General features: G+C 38.1%; 1 protein-coding gene across 6 annotated transcripts in view; it reads right to left on the bottom strand.

The window, feature by feature from the left end:
• The window catches only part of GPC5 (glypican 5), a 619,303-nt gene extending 599,715 nt beyond the window's left edge, over positions 1–19,588 (bottom strand). For all 6 annotated transcript variants that reach the window (XR_005602438.1, XM_039555588.1, XM_039555621.1 and 3 more), the window contains exons 1-2: positions 19,377–19,588; positions 4,343–4,504 (exon numbers count right to left, since the gene is read on the bottom strand). Coding sequence is in view for 5 of the 6 variants with exons in the window: in XM_039555588.1 (XP_039411522.1) it covers positions 4,343–4,504; positions 19,377–19,542 (328 nt within the window). In the remaining variant the exon portion in view is untranslated. The remainder of the gene's footprint in view (positions 1–4,342; positions 4,505–19,376) is intronic.
• Between the last annotated feature and the right edge of the window lie 2,220 nt (positions 19,589–21,808).

Below are 21,808 nucleotides of genomic sequence, written 5' to 3'. Positions count from 1 at the left end.
GTGATCTCAAACAATATGATGTAACAATTTGACTTCATTTAATTCTGCTCTAGGATAAAGTGGAAATTGATCTATTGTGTAGCAATAATTTCACAGAAAAAAACATGAAACTGCATCAAGAAAGTCTGATTCAATATACTTCAGAACCTATACGGCAAAGGCATTAAATTTTTCCTACACAGTAGGAATTGTCAGGTAATGCTGTATTGAGGAGTGCAGTTTATTACCTATTGCATACAGACACACACTTGCCAAGTCCACTGTTTCAGCGACAGGCAGCCCCATTCAGAAATGATTGATGCTTCCATATTTATAAAAAGCATGCCACAGCACTAGAGTTGCCAAATATAGTAGCACAAAGGAAAGTCCATTTTCTTTGCACTCCACAACTAAATTCTTATCTCTAAATTTCCCTTTCAACCAGACTAGCTGTTATCTTGTTCTATGTCATACATGGCCACTTTTTAAAGGGTTATGAGCTCTCTTGTGGAAAAATAGTGAAGTGACACAAGATCTGCTATTCTGTTGCACAGCACTCCATCCTACTGCAGATCACCAGATGCTTAGATGCCTATTCAATTCCTCTCTAAATTTTAGAAATTATAGGGATTTCTTTTTTCTCTACACAAAAACCAGCACTGCATTGTGACTAGAGTGTAACCCTGATGGCACTTGTTAGTCTGTTGATGAGAGATATAGACAAGGGTCAGTGTGAACTTTGAGTAACATCTAAGAACCGTACAAAAGAAGTGTGTGTGTGTGTACAGAAAGAGAGAGGTCTACAGCATGTAATGTAAGGTTTAAAAAGGATTTGGGTTTATGGTTACTGGAATGGAGATGTTATAGCAATCCCTGTATGGCCGTCACAATCTCTTCCTCAAATATTAAGATAAGAAATACTAGAAATCAGAAATGTGCAAGAATGTTATCCTATCAAATGACTGTCTTGAAACACAATTATCTTACAGCTTAAGTTCTCTAGTCACCTTTCCCAAGGGAAAAATGATTTATTGCTCTTCATAATGTATCTCCCACTTACTAGATTAATATCTTATTTAACTTCATTATCACCTGTCCTTCTGTTCCTTTACCATTCCTCAAAGGTATTAAAAAGAAACAGATTCACAATGAAAAAGAAAACATGCATTCTGAAACACCCTGAAACATAAGGAAAAAACTGAAAGAGTACTCAGTAGGAAGCAGTACACAAGTAGAGCACTTTGCACCACATAGCTTGACATGTCCTAAGAGACATGGAATTTTTGCAATATTTGAAAATTGCCAATAGTTACTGTCAGGAGGCAGCACTTACCACAATACAGAACCACGGAATTTTGACAAACATTAGAAGGTAGCGAAGATATGTCACTATATATAGACGAATTTACTGTCATATAAAGACACATGCACACACAGACAGATGGGCAGACAGCTGCCTCATTTCACCATTACAGTCACCCTAAAGTCTCTGGTAGTTAGTCATACTGAAGACTCAGCATCTTTAGACTGTATTTAAAGCTGAGTGAAAACACATCTCTGAAGACCTCCAGAGTCAGATACAGATCACTTATTTTAACTGCCTCCTTCTCTCTACTGAATATGTAAGAAACTGAGACAAAGCATGAGCTATTTGCTCTGTTGGGATCCAGTCCACCCCTTTAAAGCTAAGGCATCCAACCTCAACATACTTTGAAAAGAGGCAGGTGGCAGCAGTGGCAAAGTCCATGTCATCTGCTCCCTTCTCTACACACCCCAACAATCCCCTTCATGCTTTCTGTGTGACTCCTGAGATACCTGTCCAGTTGCCAAAGTAGCAGATGTAATCACACTCCTAGCTGCCAAGCCAAGCCTCATCTAAACATAAAGGGAATCCCTGAACATTTGGTGGTGAGATAGGCACCCTGTCATACTATAATTCAGATTGGAAAGGACCTTAAGGAGGTCTCCAGTCAAAGTCCTGCTCAAAGCAGGGTCAAAACTGAATTCAGGTCAGATATAATGTCTTCCTATGTTCCTAGAATTCCAAGCTGAAAAAACATCAGCAGCATCTGATTATTCTGAATCTGAAATAATTTAGCTTTAATTTTAGTTAGCAATGGTTGCAATTCTTCAAAAATGAGTGGTATGTTCAATAGCATGTTTTTCCACAAATAATTACTTCAAGGTTAAACACAGTTTTAAATCTAAATAATACCAGAATCCATGCAACATTCTCTCTCAGTTATAATTCTTTACCTAAAAGGAAAATAAAGACAGAACTACTAAAGACTAAAGCATGTACTTCAAAAATATGTGAAGTGTATAAGGTATATAAAATAGATACAACTTTTAAGTATATGCTTCGAAAAGTATTTGTTTAAATGCAAATGATGGACCAAAGACAGTGGGAGAAGCAAGCAGTGTTAGACTACATGTTTGGCAAGCAAGGCTTGCTTGCCTGCAACAAGAACTGCTTTCAAGTGTTTCACAAAAAATTAAAACCTAATTGTCAAGCAGTCCTGAACCCATCCCTCTAGAGGGAGCATATATAGTCACTAGGCCACAAAGGCAGGCTCCTTTCTTTACATCACTGCTTCTTGAATTCCCTTCTACACTGTAAATTAGCACTGCTTGGAGAATTAAAAGTGCACACATCTCACATTAGCCTCTGACATGGTGTTTATGGCTTCTCCTTGGGCTATCAAGCCCACAGTTTCATTGTGTACTAGCTGAGAAGGGCCTAAAACCTAAAACTCTGAGTAACTGCTCAGACTGTTACAATGGAGCCACAATTATTTCTCCTCAAAGGCCTTTGTGTCCTTGTCTTTCAGGCAGAATTCACCTAAGAATGAGATATACCCTGCACGCACTATGCAAATACACCACTGACTAAGGCCCACAGGACATAAAAGCAACAGATATACAGGTTTTGGGTCCTGATTTCACTTCATTTCATTTAGCTGTCATTTAAATCCCAATCTTGTGAAGACTGAAATTCTTGGGATTGCACAAATATATTACCTAGGTAACTAAAGTCTGGGTTTGCATGTTGGTTTTTCTCTTGGGTTGGGAGAAAGGAGGAGACAATAAAACAGCCCCCACTTAAGTAAAGCACAGTTGGTTACGGAGCTCTGCAGAGTCTACAGCCCCAGGTCAGCAAAGCAATACAACATATTATAATATGTACCAAACTCTTGGTTAATTCTTACAGTACCAAGAAAAAGCTAATACACAGAAATTGAAAGGAAGAACAAAGGCAGAAGAGAGATGGAGGGATTTCTTTGTGCATTTTACCAATGATCCCCTGATTGTAACACCCTTTGACAGCTGCGTTAGGCAGGCTAAATGGCAAAACTCCCAAAAGGCAGAGAGCAACCCTAGCTTGTTTTTAGCATAAGACAGCCTAAATTTTAAAAAAGGGAAGGCTTTAGGACTCCAAAGTCAACTTTGCTGCCCATTTCAGGACCCCATTCTGCTAATTATTTCAGCATCACAGGTTAAAAATAAGAGAGTTGCCAGAAGGACAACTTCCCAAGCCTGTATGAAGTTACCACATTATCCTTTCAAATCAAGTGGTCATAAAGGCTACTAAGTACACATTAACAGACAAATGACAAGACTTTAGGGCTTTTTCCTCAACACATGTGAACTCTCTATCTCTTTCTATCACATACAACCTCATATCTCCACTATTTTCACATCTTCTGAGCTCCTAACCAATTTCCACATTAACTTATGCTTATTTAAATCAAAAAGGAATTAATAGTATATGAAAGGTAATCGCAAAAAAGCAACCCCACCACCAGTCCAAATAACTATTATTTATCAGGTAACTTCGTGTTGTTTATTAAAACAACTATTGCCAAACCTACAATTTTTTTTCAATTATATTTAGAAATTCAAAAGTCTGCAAAACTAGATCCCAAAAATGAACCTCAAATCTCAAAAACAAACTACCCAAGTATGTCTACTAGAAAAAGACAAAGAATATAGTGGGTGGGAACAATGGTATAACAAAAATCTCTCTTTTGTAGCACTCCAGGCGTTAATTTTGCATTTTAGTATGGCCCAAATTAAAGAAGTTAAAGAGGAACATCAGGTTACAGGTTTACAATCAAAATCAAAGCATCTTACTAAAATGATGTCTTACTTTTTCTTAAATATAATTTTTTAAAAGTCACAAATTCCAAAAGCAATGCAGTTTCTAATCACCTGCATGATTTAATACTCCTTATTTGAAAGCATAAAAGCTTAGGGAGAAGCTAAAAATTAATAGATACCTCTTATTACATCATAAAATAACCAAAGATGAAAATCAAGAAAAGTATGAACAAGTTTGGAAATAAAAAGCAGAAAGCTTTACCTTGAAAAGCAGCTGCATTATGAGATATTAAAAATTTTAATGTAGCACTTGATGTTTGAAGCACTTGCTGTATATCTTGCTTTGCTGCAGTCTGATACCTTTCTTCCATCTTTTTGGTACAGCATGTTGGATTTTTGGAAGTACAAACCTGGAGATCAACACCTAAGGAAAAGGCAATTACATTGATCAATATAAAACAGTATTATGCAAAACACAAACACCTAGAAAACAGCTAGCTTTTTTTTTTTTAAAATGGGTATTGACACATTGAAAAAATACCCAAAGCTTTAAAACACTTGGTCTTGTAAACAGAAGGGGGTACTAATTAAAATTCTGTGAGAAGAATACACTTATTACAGTTAATTAATGTCATACAATGTAATTTCCCTGGCACTGTAATCTTTTTCCAGCTGTGAATAGTGCTAACTAATGTTGGTAAAATATGTTGAATATGCATTGTACATCACGATACAGGTGGCAGATGTCCCATCCCTGGAAACACTCAAGATCTGGTTAGATGGGGCTCTTGGCAACCTGATCTAGTTGAAGATGTCCCTGCTTATTGCAGCCCAGATGACCTTCAGAGATCCTTTCCAACACGAACTGTTCTGTGATTCTATGATCCTCTAGAATACTGAACTGCTGGAACAGCTCATGGCTGGCACTCTTGTGCTTCTTTAAATCTTGACTAGAAAAAGCTAACTACTTCTAAACACTAGAAACACACCAGTGGAAAGCCCATTCGTGACAGGTTCATAATGAAAACGCTTGTATTAACTTCTACATGGAGCAGTCCTAACTTCCAGTCTAATCTCCCTGCGTCTTTCTCTAATGTCAAACATTCCCATGAATCCATGACACTGACTCCCTAATTCCCTGCTAAGTTGGGAGACATTGCTAGAAGGGAGTATTTTTCAAAATTTTGGGCACACTGAAATCCCAGAGGGGCAATTCAGCTCTTTTATAACTTTACAACTGGATCATAGTCAAGCACAAAAAGCATTATTCACCTTCTTTGTTATCATGTGGTATTCAAAATCTTTTTTTTTTTTTAATACTGTTACCTAAACAATGCTTTCTAATACAAGGAACAAACATATGATGAAAGAAAATATATGAGAATTTGAATTATATTAATACAACATTTAACACTCCAATCCAAATTCTGTTCTCAAGTATGTTGTTTCACGGACAGATATGACAAGATTTCTAGGAAACATAGTGAGAAATTTTTTTTAATCTGCCCTGTGGACTAAATTCTAATCCTGCAGTTGTGTGTATAAACATCACTCTTTCTTCATAATAGGTAAAATAGGAAGACTATGATTGGGAAAAAAAAGCAAGCAACTAAAAAGTCAACTTAAATCCATATTGCTTGTGACTGTAGCCACATTTAGCTCTTACATCACCTCTTAGTACTTAAACTTTTATTTTTCTACCACTAAATCTACAAGATTTAACATTCCTTTAAAATAATCTTTCCTATTTTTTCCTCTGATAAATCATTCTAAGTATGAATATAGTTATGGGGAAAGGGAGGCTTTACACATTTTGTACCCTAAATATAAATTGTCTTATGTAAATTAGGTGTTTTAAATAATGTATTTCAGAAAGTTAAGAAGGAAAATGTTAAGCTACTAATGACTGGATTGGAGCATTCTGGAAGAATGGTGAAATGTTTAAATACATCATAGCAAACTCATATCCCATTTATCCATGTGTTGGTTGAAGCACTTCTGCTGCACAGTGTGAAAAGGTGTTATTATTTACATACAGCAATCCCAATCCTAAAGCAGCAACCCACTGTGCATATTTAGACAGGTAGAAAAGATACAGAAGATTCCTTAGAAATCACATTTAGAAAAGCATGAGACCAGAATGAAATAGGTAATTTATATGGGCTATTAAGAAAAATGGAGTTATCAGAATCCTGGATGAATACTTGTCTTTAAAATATTACACACAAGTAATCTGATTCCCATGACAAATAAACAAATTTCCCTTGCTAATTGCAGATAATATGGTCTTTGATTTGCTGAGTAATTCCTTCTAACATCACTGGTTTCAATCTTCACAATTCCTGGTCCTTCCATCATGAAGCAGGTGTGGAAAGGAGGATATGTTTGAACCTTCAGTATTAAAGACTACAGAATTTCTCTCAATTTTTAAAGGATCTTTTCTGCTTCACACTTTAGGTCATATGATGTTTCCAAGCAAAAGTAATTAATTTTAGTAAGGAGTGCTACTTGGGAGTTTATATAATTCTATATTTATGAAGACAAAAGTTTGACTCTATACACAAGAACCGTTTACTGCCCATGATAAAAATGTATGCCTTGAAGTAAATCCATTTTGCTGACATTAGCAGCAGTATCATTATGATAAAGGAAAAGCAGTAGGTATTTTAAGAATACAACACAGAATTTACAAGTCTGACATTGCCTTCATGGTGGCGTGCAAAATTAAAAATTTAACCTCCAGATGTGGAAATTAACTAAAGCAAGTGATACCCCCGTAAATCCCTCTGAAGTGATTTCCAATAGCAGTTTAACACACAGGGACTGGTACACCTACAAGCCATGGTGAAGGAAGCTGAACACCTCCACTATCCCAATAGAAAGTTAAAACTCTAATGCAGGGATGAATCACTGAAATTCTGAGAGTAAGAAACTCTCTTTTTTAAGTGCTATATTATTGCTACAATGTATCTTATTTTCCTCGTATAGCTTAATGCTTTTGAAGGCTATTTATCCTCATAATTTATTTAAAAATATAATTTCTATGTTCTTCAGTACACACATTTTTACAATTTGCAAAGTAATTTATCCATGTGGCTGCTTTTACAAATCTTCTGCCATGTGAAAACCTTGATATTCCATCCTCTGACATTCCAATTCAAGCAAAGAGTGAAAATAAAGCCGCAAAAAACAAGCCATTAAATAATCTACTAATTAGCTACTCTAGTGTTTACATCATGCATGCGAAATAAGGTGCTTTGTGTCAGAGTCAGCCTTTAATAAAGTTTCTGCCTCTAAGAAACAGGAGGTAATGAGCATCTTATAATGATTTTCATTATGAATATTAGAAATCCTGTTCACCACTGCTCTCAGAATCCACGTGACTGCCTGTATAGAGTCACCCTCACTGCGATCTGCACTGCATGCCTCACACTTCCCCAGTCCAGATTTCAATCCTTTGACCCGACTGACTCCAAACTCCCAGCTCTCCACACTGAGGCACTTGCACTGTAGACCATCCCTACTGCATTCCTGCATTCCCACATTCCCAGTTCTGTCCCTACTCCCAAAGTAGTCAAGACTCCTCTCATCCCACTCTTCCTCACAAAACAATGGCATGCCCCACAATATTTCGAATCACAGACCAGGATATAAATCAAAGCAGATGTAGAAACTGTAGCATCACCCAAGAGCAATGTAATGCAGATTAGCTGCTTTTGGGTACAGGCCTGTCTGCAGAGGGCAATTGCTGCAATGCAGCTAAAACTCCACAAAAAGCAGGGAAGGAGCAGTGGCAGGAAAGAACTGAGTCATGGCACCCCCGAGCAACCACTTCAAATGCTTGTGCAAAAAGGTGGCCATATCTAGGATCCAGGATCTAGAACAGGCAAAGCTGGCAACTGAACTACAGGAAAGTTTGTTTTCTGCAACCTACATCTGCAGCTCTTATGACACTGGTTTAAAAGTTAAATCTTATTATCAGGGAAGTGATGATCACCTCAGCACACTTTGGTTCTGGGAAGAGACAGCAGGTTACTCAGGGGAAAGGGTCAACAGAAGAGGTTAGTAGTGCATGGCTCAAATCAAGAAATATAAGGATTAAATCTGTGCTACTACTTCACGTTCCATGGATGAGTTATGCTACATGTTTATAAAACACATAAAACTTCAACTGTGGTAACTCCAATGCAAAACTTAGGTCTAAGTTGACATCGTTTACGGAAATAAAACACAGCAGATTTCCATTAATCCTTTTAAATCTTCTCACTCATAATTAGATAAATTTGCTGATCTATTGAATACTAATTATTAAAAATTAGATACAGTAAATGGGAATTTTAAAATGGCAAACTGTTAAAACAACAAGCAGCAAACTGGATTAATATACCACCCCATCCACCTATAAAAAAATTAAAGGAATGATAAATGAGCCTGCAGCAACATTTACTCAGAATACCAGACTACTAATTAATTTAGAAATTAAATACAGTAAATGGGAATTGTAAAATAGCAAACTGTTAAAACAACAAGCAGCAAACTGGACTAATATACCACCAACCTATAAAAAAATTAAAGGAATGATAAATAAGCCTGCAGCAACATTTACTCAGAATACCAGGAAGGTCTAGCCACAGGTATGAAACACAGTTTTCTCTCTGCGTTTTTTCATTATTCCCAAAGAGTTTATCACACAAAAAATATCACAGTACAAGACAAGCCAAGGTATAGCCTGTAGCTTGCCAACAGTGATACACCTGACAAACATCAAGAGGAAAAATGTTTATAGAACTGATAGAAATGTTGTAGAAATATAGACCTCACAGAACATGTTCACAGAATTGCATTACAACAGCCTTTTTTCCTATGTGGTTACGCAATGTTATCTTCTGCATGTTACACAAAGCAACTAACTACCGTTGAAAAAAGACAGCTATCTAGTTATGTAACAGACACTGAAGAGAGAGGATAGTAAAAGAGTTATTAAGTTGTTTTGGACACATTTCAGTGCCACACCAGTTTCAGACTTACTATATTCTCTAATCCCTTGCACAAGTTCTTTAGGATGTCTTCTAAAAAAAAAAAAGAAAATGTTTAATTTATGCCTGCTTATTTAAAAATAGATTCCCTCTTCAACTTTTTTAAAGTTATTTGAGCATATCATTTCTTTTTCCTAACTTTCAAACAAATCAGCAGAGAACTCAAAAAAAAAGAATTAGTCATATAACCCAATCCCAATAAGAGTTTTTCAATTGGTATTAGAGTTTGTTTATTGGTCTCACATTGACAAACCAAGCAATTTCACAATTCTTTGCAGCACTTTTTTTTTTTATTAAAATTCAAAATTTGCTGTTCCAGTAAAGTCTTTTATCTTCATAAAGAAACCAGGATGACTTAGGAAGAAAGAGTATTGGGGAAAGGAGGTCACTTGTGATACTGGAAATCTAAGATGAGGTATTTTTTAACCCACACACATGAATTTTGAGGCATCTGTTACATCATTATTAATACAGCTGCTCAAACTTATGTTTCATAACTAATGTATCATTAATTTAGGTACATCCAATTTGGGACTCTGCAGTGGGAATACCCTGTTAAGAGAGTATTTTGTGCAATCAGATGACCTCAAGAAACAAACTGAACAGTTAGGCACTAGTTCATAATTTCAACAACTCATCTAATCAAACTAACATTTGGATTAAATTGTTAACTCCTATGTTGCTGAAACTCAAGGGCTATTAGAAATTTTACTATATGTCAAATTCATGCCTGACCCTGCCCAACACAAATCTTTCTAAAGAAACATGATTAGCATCTACTGAAGAAACTGACATAAACAGTGACTCAGAACAACCCTGAATGTGACTTTCCCTCAAAGCTGCATACATTTCACAGAGACAAAATCACAAAATAGATTATTTAATTTCTAGATATCCAGGAAATAACAACTGATCCTACATTACTTTTAAAAGAGCTCTCTACTCTTCCTTCAATGTGCTCCTTCAGTTTACAATTACTGCTGAGATTCCTCAGGATCACTTTGGCTTCCAAATCCTTTTATTCTACCAGACACTGGAAGCAAATATTCTCAACATACTCCTCTCGCTTCCAATTTCCCAAGGCATCCTGAGAACACTGATCCACTCATCCTAGGCACCTCTCTTTTATAAATATTAAACATAATTATATATTTACACATTTATAAATATTTATTTTCTAGCACAATTCTTAGCAATTTTCCTATTTCTTGATTTCATATTTTTGAAGCCTAATATGCCTAAATAGCCTTACTTTCTTCCTAACCTCAGAAAATTTTAAGTATGATTATAAGAGCCCAACAAATCTGTCAGAATAAGAAACACAGCAGTAGCCTGAACTAGAAGGAAATGACAAAGAGAAAGAGAAATTAATCTAGATTAATTAAGCATTGTCTACAGTAAGACTTTCTTCTGCTTTTTTTCACGAGCTGAAAACATAATACGAAGGAAACAGAACTATGCAGTGTCTCAATGAAGATTCATGCACTCATTTCACAACTTGCTTCTCTGCAGTTGAAAAGGGGGCTCCTGAATTTTTACCTGTCAGCACCACAGTGGTGGATGACTGCTTTTAATTTGGAAAGGGAGGGTGTGTTTTCACTAGTGAATTTCACTACTGAACTCTCAGAGTGCATCCAGATATGCTTCAGCTCCCAGGAAGAATTTCTGAGAGCAGCACCTGCTGTATTCAACAATTCCTGTAACAACCTTAACACTGGAAAACAAATAGGCAAAGCTGGAACTCTGCACATGCCCAGAAAAACCAGATACAGCTGGAATAACTGAGACATGATGAAACAACTTGAGTGGCCACTGTGCATCAATGGATAGATATTAACTTGTCAGTAAAGATGAGGAGAAAAGAAAGAACGTTGCTCTTCATGTTAAGAAAATCACTGAAGGTATGGAATGGACAAGCTGGTTTATGACAAAAGGTGACCCAGGACCAAAGAAGATCCCAGTGAGGATGACATTGTGGTATGAATTTGATACCATGGAAAGTCAGGAAAAGGAAGTGGACTGAGTCTTCTTTAAAGCAAGACCCTGGTTCTTACAAGATATTTTAAACCTCACAGAAGGATTCAAGCAAGAGTTTTGGCAAGGACTGGGGAAAAGTTCTTATCACAGGACCTAGACAGATCAACCAAGCCTGGCACTCCTCTGGATTGAAACTAACAGAGAAGGATCTAGTCACACAGAAGGTAATGAACAGCAGCTTTGGCAGAGTGCCCATGAAATAATGTAGATCAAGATCCCTCTATTCAAAAATAGCAAGTCTAAGAGGTCATCTTTCCTCATTGGCTGAGTACTTGTGATGAGAAGTTATCTCCTACAACCTGCAAGAATTTCCAAGACCTCTTTATCACAGCAGCACAATATTCCCAAATATTTTCAGGTATCTGGAATGTTGAAATGTCCCGTAAGGACAAGGGTTACCCATTGTGAAATTTCTTTTAATCGCCTATAGTATAACTCATCAGCGCTTACACCCTGGCTGGGTGGTCAGCAGCAAGACCCCCACTACATCTCCTTTGTTTTACATCCCCTTAATCCTCACCCAGAGGCTTTCAACCCCATCATCACTAACTGTAAGGGGTTCACACTACTCCAGACAATAACACAGTGGATGAGTACCAAGCTCTTCAATAAACTCACTACATAAAATTAAAGTAACTCTGGAAAGGCTGAAAAAAAAGAAAACAATTGAGCAGATATATTCTGCTTCCCTTACATCACTATGGACTTACAGTTTTATGATGAGTGATTTATTATAAAGACATCATACAATTTTGTACAGTACAAAAGTCTCCGCAATACAACAGCTCCATCTTCAAACTTCAATATAGCTTACATATGAGACCATATACCAGTCTCCAAATAAGGAGACTTACAACTATTCCAAATGAAGAATATAGCTGGGGTGGATTTGGGAAGGATTTTGCTTTGTTTTACCGAGTATTTAAAAACTGGGAAAACACCCCACCCCACTGCCAACTATATAAGATGACCTACCTCACCCTCTAAATCTTTGCAGATAATAATTACATATGAATGTCCTCCCTCTGCTTGGAACTGAAAATGTAAGAAAACTTGGCCAAGTGTTATTATCACATTGCCTGAAACACAAATAACATTGTGTTGCATACAGCAACATTTTAGACAATGGCATCGTTATATAACAAACCACAATTTCATAACGAAAAGTGTGTAGCTGAATTGTCAAACCAAGCAAAAATTAGAACTTGTGAGTGCTATTCCTTATTCTCCTACTAACTTGACATGTTTTTTTCACAAGAATAACTTCATTTTTCAAAGGCACTGTTCTCCTTTTTCCCTATGAGCTTCAGTAAAGTGGATCTTCCACAAACCCACTGCGCCATTTTTCCAATATACGTGACCTTTCAACTTCTACATTTTAGTTACTAACTAATAATATATGGGGTAACTGCTCACATGCAGTTTCCTGTGTACACAGGCACAGACATGCATAATACTTGTCCAATATTAAAATGAAATAAGCTAAAGATTAACTCTATTACCCAAACTCTTAGTATTTTAAACAATTGTTAGGCAATGCTTAGCTTTTAAACCTAGCCTTTTGTAAAGCAGAAGCTAATCTGAAATTTTATCTAGGCTTTATGGACTTTAGTATAGCTTCAAGAAGACACACACACTTTCAGCAAAACCCTAAAATAATGAATATTAATGAATATTTGTATATGGTTTCAGATGACTCTTCAGTATTATTTTATTCCCTTGATTTTATGAAAAGAACTTTTTTAAGCAGCATCTTTTGAACGTGGATCTCTTTCCCAACCCTAAGGGAATTCTGTTTTATACTTTTAACTTTATGTGCTAATCACGTACATATACAGTATTTTTATTGACCTACTTTTGATCCAGCTCATTAAACACAGCTGCTTTCAATGACCAGGAAAAAGTAACCAAATACAACATGCAAAGAACCCAAATGACTAAAAATTAAATTGTCGCTCAAAAGCCACAGAGTGGTTTTGTAGTTGTTTCTTTAGAGATCTAGAGAACAAGAAACAGCTTACAGATGTTTCAGAAGAAGATACATAAACCAAAAAGTGAAACAGGTCCATCCATTTCAGTACAACCAATACTAAAAAACCCACACAATTATTTTCTGAGTTTTCACATCTAAAAAACTTTCCATCTTCCATAAGAATTATTTTGTCAATAACCAATTTTGAAATAGAGGGACAAAACACTTTCTACTCCAAAAAGGCATATTGGCTCTTTTCAGTACCAAATTCTGATGGCTCTACACTGTGATATACTTTGAGACAAGATCACAAGACAGCTAGAAGTGAAATAAGTGGGAGTGTAATAAAAATATATTGATGTAAACAGTTACGGTACAGGAAAGGTTTTAGAACTGAGAACAATCTAGATGAGTCTATGCAAGACAGTTTGGGAAGAAAAACATAATTATTCTGAGGTATAAGCTTACCTATCTGGACCTGATTTCAAACTTTTAATCATGGTCTCAGCCGTACAAATCCTTATTTTCAGTACCTTGATATAAACAAATGCTGACAGGATGAGGACGTTAACTGCCAGGAAGAGAAAATGCCAGATGTGTGGTAAATTTCTGCCTGTCTACTTAGACTTCCAAGAGATCAAATCCAAGGTCTGAAAAATCCCAGAAGTTAGGATTGTCATGACAAACAGTCTTTCAAAAGCCAGCACAGAAATGCCATATGGCTTGGAAGCAATTGTCAAATCCGTGGTTTATTTCAAAATGGATTTGGAACCTGTATCAGACGTGAGTCCTTCTCATGCTTATCCTTTAATATTTATTAACTTACTTTTGTTACAAGCACCACTCTGGTTAAGCATTACTTGCCATCGTTATGATTGTTGCAAAGCACTTCAGTTTTGCTCAGTAAAAGAAATGGGGATCAGCCTCGAGCACCTGGCCCTGACTGTTGACACTGTTGAACTATCACCTCACTTCTTTCTGTGGCTCCATTCAGAAGGCACCAGTATTTCTCTCACCTGCACTTCACCAGATGGTGCATTCTATACACTGCCTTCAAAGGACACTCCAGACAACTGTAGTACAATTTGGCTCCTTCCTTACATAGTCCAAGATCATCCTCCTGCCTACTAGGAGGCACCCCAGCAAGGTGAAGCCATCCCTCCATACACCCATGCTACAGCTCACAGAGCAAAACATTTCATCCTGTCCAAAAGCCTTCCCATTTTGCTTGAATTTCAGGGCAGGGGAACCTACAGTGTCTTGGTGTTACAAAAGCATCATACTGGTTCTCAAGAAGATTCAAGAGCAAATCCCACTGAGTGAGGAAAGACCGTTCCTTCTACAGGACACTAGCCCTTAGCAATGTAGACATGAACCTGTCTATTCCACTCACCATGAGAGTCAGGAGTCAGTCCTCTATCTTCTATTGAGCAGCACCACCTTTCAGGTCAACCCAGTCAGATCAAGTCCTAAGACTACTGAGCACTGATGACTTCCTAGAGAAACTGAAAGATTGGAGATAGAGATAGGGGAACTGCTACATAGTTGAGCCAATTTTTTTGTTGATTTTAATCTCAAAACATTGTCAAGTTTTTTTAACAGTGATCATTTTGTGGATTCAGAGGTGAAATGTTCACACACATACAAAATTACGTTGTTGGCAGAGGTCCTTACAAAAACAGATGTGATATAATGAACATCAGTACCTGATTTGACAGAGCAATTCACTTTCTGTCTCTGACTAAATCCTTTTCCAGAGCTCTGAATGTCCATTAAACAAACAGAGTAAGTAGAAGTGTCCCTGTTTGCACACACCAAACAGAAAAAAAACTAAACTAATTTGACTTGAGGTAGAACCAGAATACAAATTACCCAAATGTAAATTATATTAGAAACCCAAATTAAAATTCAAATATGATCTTGGAATTGCAGTAAACTAACCTGCATTTAAACTGACTTCTACTGTTACTTTAAGGGGAATTAGCAAGAATATTTTAACTTGACTTAACAATAGCACCACAGACCAACTTCTTCTGACATTATCTCATCCTTCTAGCACAGTTTTTCTCATTTACTCAATTTCATATTCATAATGGTTCTCTATCAAAAAGCCTTTGCATTAAAATGTATACTAATCACAGTCTTCACTCTTTTACGTTTCTTGTTCTCATAATCGCACACATGATCCCCCAATGTTTGCTGACAGGAAGCCTAGATTAAGTCCTGAAAAAAAAAACAAAAAAACCTCAAAACCAAAAAAGCAAACACACAGAAACCAACCAACCAACCAAACTGCTGAGAAAAAAATATCTTCAGCACTTTTTTCCCCCACTTCACTGGGAATTGTTTGATTCTACAGCGACAGCAAATGTAACATTTTTCAATAAGCCACAGAATTCAGCTTTTTGGCACAAACAGAAGCCTGGAAGCTTGTTCACTGACATACATACCAGAGGCACTCTGTCAAGAAGGCAAGAGTGAATGGTTTACCACCCATCCTATTCTGCTGGTGCTAGAATTGTACCATAAAATGGTTTGGGTCGGAAGGGACCTTACAGAACATCTAGTTCCAGCCCTCTGCCATGGGCAGGGACACCTTTCACTAGACCAGGTTGTTCAAGCCCCATCCAGCCTGGCCTTGAACACTTCCAAGGATTGGGGATCCACAACTTCTCTGTCCTACGTATTCCGAGAGAAGGAAACCAGAGAAGAAGTATTATTTGCAACCAAGATAATAAGAAGAGTTCAGCGCTCCCATTTAATCCGTCTGAAAAAAAATAAGCTGCCGAAATCAGCTAAAAGCTCTAGATTTACTAGCGTATATGGGGTGAAAGAGTGTAAGTTTTCAAGGAAGTTGCTCAGGTTACAGTACCATAATGGATATATAATACCTTGAACATAGGAAATAAAAATATTTTAAAGAGTATTTTGCAGACAACATTTTTTTTTTCAAATAATCCAAATCATATTGATCCACAGAAATAAAATAAAAAACTCCAAACCTAACTTATGAGTCCTTTTTATATTTATTTCATGCTTTGCATATTTCATACAGCATTCTTCATACAGCAAAAAAGTGTCTTTTAGATTTTTAATTACTAAGGTTATTCTGTACAGTCCCACCAAAAATGTACTTGTAGCACAGAACCAGACAGGAAAAAACCAAAGTATTTTTGCAACTAACATTTAAAATCAGTATGAAAGTGATAAATGTTCCGATATAGAATGTGATGGCACTGAGCACAAGTCTGTACTATAGTTCCCAAATCTCTTTTACAAAAGACTGAGAACAATTAGTCAAATGTCTTGATTTCTAGGGGTAGCGGTAAGTATTGTGGGATTGGTAAATATATTAATTTATCTTGATTATTAGTTACCATTTTCAACATGATATGATATCCTGTGCTATGTGAATGACAACACAGACTCAAATTTGTAGTTCCCATATCCTTCAACGTCACCTTCGTGTATATATATATGTGTGTGTCATTTTTGCAGAGGATGACACAGGTATTATTTTTCTCCCTTAAAGATACACAACTTTTATACAATAGCTGCAAAACTAACTATATAAAATAATGTGTAATTTTTTGGCTAACATATATTCAAAATACAGACACATGGCAATCTCCAGAACTAGAATTTGCATGATTTACTGATATAAGGCTTCTTAGTTTTTATTCCTACTAAGAAGAGAAGAAATGTAAATGGTACAGCCTTTTTTTCAATACATGGAATGAAAACAACGTAAATATAAGCCCCATAATTTTATTGACTTCCACTGTATACAAATCCGTACATCAACCAGCATTCCTGCTGTTTTTCAGCTGGTGATCCTACTCCACCCCAAAGATTCAGCTTAAGACATTTAAATGAAAGTGTTTTTAAACAAGTTATATCTAAGGTATCATTAAAATAAAGACACAGAGGCAGTGCAGTGGAGGCATTTATGCAACTTGTTCTGAAGACACCACCAACATTTGACAATGGAGTAGCTCCAAGATTCCACAAGCTGCATTGGCTGTGCATTGTGGCTGCCCACAAGGAGCCCCTGAGATGCCAGAGGTATCCCACCCACCACACACTGCACTACCAGAAAGAGTAAGTTTCCCAGAGTTATTGTATCTCTCAGCCCCACTGGGAATGTTACGGAAACCCTAAGAAAATTAAAATGCTGCCAGATGCCCACATTTCAGCACCCAAATTAAACCTTACAAAGGCAGCTTAGACACCTACAAAAAATGTGCATTGTATAGGTGCATGTGTGTCTTGTATACAAACACATTTCTAAGTGCCATCAGAAAAGGTTTTAAAATATTTTTACATCTTGCCTCAAAAGAAGGCTTAATATAGAAGATCAGTAGCAAAAAGTGACATTTCTTTTCACATTATGCTTTCAGCCTAGTAATACCTTTAATCGCACCTAAACCTTCTAAAATGCTCATTTAATCCCCATTTTCTTGTCATTGCCAATTCTGGATAGATTTTACTGTTTGCAATTATTTGTTTCATGATATCTGAGATCAATGCTATTCAGAGCAAGAACTCTGGCTGCCCAAAGAAATGTAATTCCTTCAAAGAGTGAAAGGCTGCGGACCATGCAGCTGTACCACACCTCCTGCTGCCCACTGTTTGCAAGGGCAGCAGCAGAGAAAGGAATTCTTTTATATTCTTACAATTCAAACACAGCTTTCCCTTCGAACAGGAAATGCAGAAAAATCAAAATCAAAAGAAGAAAGTGAGTGGTGGTATAAAAGATATTACAGGGGAAAGGAGGAAATCAGAGGAGCAGAGCAAAAGAAACATACATAAGGTACTATAGTTCTTTTCTCTTGAGTCAACATATTTCCTCCCTATCCCTAGCACACACATGAATGGTATAGTAATCAAAATACATGACAACGACAGAGAAAGCATAATAATTACACTAGGCTACGGTATGAGAAGAACATAGATAAAGTGATACCGTATCATTCATACTGATACTATTCACACAAACAATCAGCACAAAAAAAACCTAATCACTTTAACTCAGATTTCACTTTCCAGACACCTTCATTTGTACAGTACCTGTCTCATCAGGCTTCCAACTGAATTGTTAATTTTCTTTCTTATCAAAGACAACTATAAAATCTTTAGGTTAAGACAATACAGGAAGACAACAATGCATGTTGATAAATTTACTAGTAACCTAAATACAGTACTCTGTATAAACTATACACTATAATATTGACTGTGTTAAGAATCATCTGTCATATTTAATATTGGAGGGATTCCTTTAAAATAAAACTAGTACGCCTTATCTCAACTTGCAGAGTTAATAAAAACTATACAGATTAACTTTAAAAAAAGTATGAGGGTAGCTATTGATATTTTAGTGAGGGAGACATTAATTCAGCTTTTGTTGCATTTTCTGCCAAAAAAAGCACTAACTCACATTTACTAGTTAACTTGTCATCCAAAAATGAACACGCTTTACAGATGTGTAAAAAAAAAAGTTATTTTCTCATCATATATCGCTGATCACAAAAATACTTGCATTTTGATTCCCTGAGTTCAACTGAGGTTCTCACAAACCTGAAAACAAAACCTCAAATCTAAAAACGTATACCTTATTATATGCGTGCTTTGCAACGTCATTCAGTAACTGCTTAAAAAAAAAAAAACCAACTCATTATTGATGCAAATGCTAGATATACTCAAATTGCCATAAAAACTCTACTTTCCCAGGAATTTTATTCCATTACAGCGACAGGCAGATATCCAGTACAGAAAATGCGCAGCCCGACCACTTGCAGCGGTGTAAGTCATTCTCATTTCAGAGCAGAGTAACTCCAGCAGCCCCAGACGCAGTTCGGTGGCTCTCCCCAGCCTCCAGGCTTCGCGCTGGCACCGATGGACCAGTGCCTGCCCACGGCCGCCCGGAAGCAGGATGACACCAGCTGAAGTGGGCTCGCTCTGCTGTGCGCGATACGGAGTGGAAGTGGCTGGGCACAAGGGGGTTTTAGGCAGGTGTCGGGGTGCTCCAGTGCCCACGGCCCGAGAAGAGCGTTTTCTCTCTTGAGTGAGGGGCCAGGGAGCCCCCCTTCACCCAGCCCCGATGTCGCTACGGAGCCAGCGGAGGACCCGAGGTGCCCGCGGGGCCCAGCCCCGCCGCCAGCACCACCCACCCATCGCCGCCGGCGGCACCAAATTCAAACCTGCCGGCCCCGCCGCTCCCGGTGCCTCCCGCCCCGCGAGCTCTGCCTTACCTGCCCGCGGGAGCTCCGGGACGCCGCCGAGCGGGCCGAGCCGCCGCAGCTGGAAAACTTTCCGGACCGCCTCGCAGCTCGGCGGCGGCTCCGCACCCTCCGAGGCGGCGGCCAGGAGCAGGACGGCGAGGGTCAGGAAGCCGAGGCGGAGGCTCTTCCCCCCCATGGCCCGCGCCCGCCACCAGCTGCCGCAGGGAGCGCGGCCGAGGCGCCCCGAGCCGCCGCCGCGGGGGGAGGCACCGCCCGCCGCCCCCGCCGGGACCCTCCCCCGGCCCGGCCCCCGCCCGAGGAGGGGCCCCCACGCCCGGGGCGGCAGCGGGAGGGCGCTGTCCAGCGCCTGTGCTGGGGCTGAGGCTGGGCACGGGCTGTGTGGGGAGGAGATCCCCCCACGTACACCCGGGGTGCTGGGAGTGCGGGCTGCGTAAGAGAAACCCACAGGCACAGGAAGCGATGGCATGGTAAAGGAGCAATTTCGACCCGTAAACACGCAAAAAAAAGGCAAAAAATAAATTTCTAGCGCTTTAGGGAACTACTAGCAACAGGCTCCACACTGTCAGTAAGGTACGCCATTCAGTTTGGCTTGAACTTTTGTTTTTCTGAGAAAAGTTTCCAAGAATTCGGCAGTCTTCAAGGCATCTTCAGAAGTTTCAGTTTCCCGATGCGAAAGTGACACGGGACCAATTTACAAAACCCTGTCCTGTCTACAAGCTGAAGTCCGATGGGAACTGTTAGAGCAGCCAAGGAAGCAGCTGGGACGCATCAGGTTTTCTTTAGAACAGCTTCCTTAATCCAAAATCAAGAATCCTCTCCATGCACAAATTTTAAATGTCACACCTTGTCCCTTATAGCCAGAAATTTTTCTTAGTGCGTTTTGAAGCTGCCAGTGGTCATTCAGCACTGTAAAACATAAAGCTTTCAATTTAAAAGAAAACTTTAATCCATATCAGCAATTTCTACACAAGACTGCAAATCCAGTTCTAAGTATGGATTATTCCACACATTCATTTGAATACAGTTAACAAACTGAAACATAAGTTACTAAAATTTGCACTAGAGATCAACCACTTCACTACTGAGCAAAGCAATAAAACAATGTCATTATCCAGTCTACTGAATGACAGTTCATAAGAGGGGGAGAGGACTAGTATTTCTGAATCATCGTATTCCTGGGCTTGGCAATTTCCCTCTGTCAGCAAGCTCCAACATACATTATATGAAGTGTCCTTTAACAGAATTTGTTCTACTGTTCTTATACTTTGATGTATAAAGAGTGAACACTGATGACAGGTTACAATCTTCTCAATAAAGCAAACTACAGCAAAAGACATTTTAGGTCTCCCATGAAGAAAAAGGAGGGAGGGGAAGGGGGGGGGGGAGTAGAGAAAACAGTGAGTCCTACTGCAAATAAAAAGATTTGGTTTAGATTTAAAAAAAGAATAAAAAAATTGCAATGTCTTGTGCGGAAGCCGATAGTAGGCAGTGAACTTCTTGTCAGTCAGTAAAATACTCTTTCTTAAACAAAACACTTCTTTAAAATATTGAAACATACCACTGAGGAAAACAACCTGAGCATGGGAGCCAGAGAACATAGGATTTTATTCAGCAACTTAAAGATGGTAAAGCAAATTCTAGGAATGATGAAATGCCATCCTCAACACCTAATACAAGATGTGCAGCACTCACAGTAAACATAGGAAAAGAAAGTATTAGTATTCAGGGAAAAATTTTTGCAAGTAAAGAAATACAGATAAGTATTCCTACTTAGAGATATCTTCTTTACCTCGCAACCACATGGAAGTTTGCCTACAGCAACAGATGATGTTGGGAAATCTCTAGAACCCCATTGCTTCAATTTGAACCAGTACTTTCTCACATCTTCCACTAATAGCACTTCAGAGAAACCTCTATCCTCCAACTCTGCAGGCTAAGGGAAAAGGGAGGTTTTTGGTAAGATATTGAATGTACATGTTTTAACTAGCTCTTACACAATGAGTAAGATTCTAGTTTAGCCCAAAAGGTGAAATGGGTTTTTGTTTGTTTGGGGATTTGGAGAATTGATTTTTTGATTTTTATTTTTTGTTAATAACTTCAGCATAGGAAGTGTGAAGGAAATAATTCTTTTTGCCTTAATTAGGAGATTGAATTTAATTTCAGGTTTTATACTTCAAAGCTTCCCTGATTTTAGTCTTAAAATGTGTATTTTAGCTAACAAGTTTCATGAACTAATTATTCTGGGATATACTAAATTGAATTTATATTTGCTAGTGCTGTTTAGCTAGTAATGAGCAGGGTCAGCACTTGCCATGGGGCTCACTTTTGTGACTGTATTTTGAGTCCAGTGCTTTTTAGTGAGCATATTTTGCTTTTGCTGCTTGCTGTAGTGGTGTACTGCTTATCACCTTATTGTATTGTGCCTGGGAATGCTTTGATAA

The sequence above is a fragment of the Corvus cornix genome, chromosome 1, assembly GCF_000738735.6.
Source record: "Corvus cornix cornix isolate S_Up_H32 chromosome 1, ASM73873v5, whole genome shotgun sequence".
In the NCBI taxonomy this organism is placed as follows: domain Eukaryota; kingdom Metazoa; phylum Chordata; class Aves; order Passeriformes; family Corvidae; genus Corvus; species Corvus cornix.
Note: the sequence above shows the minus strand (reverse complement) of the source record. Positions and strands in the feature narration are given on the sequence as shown.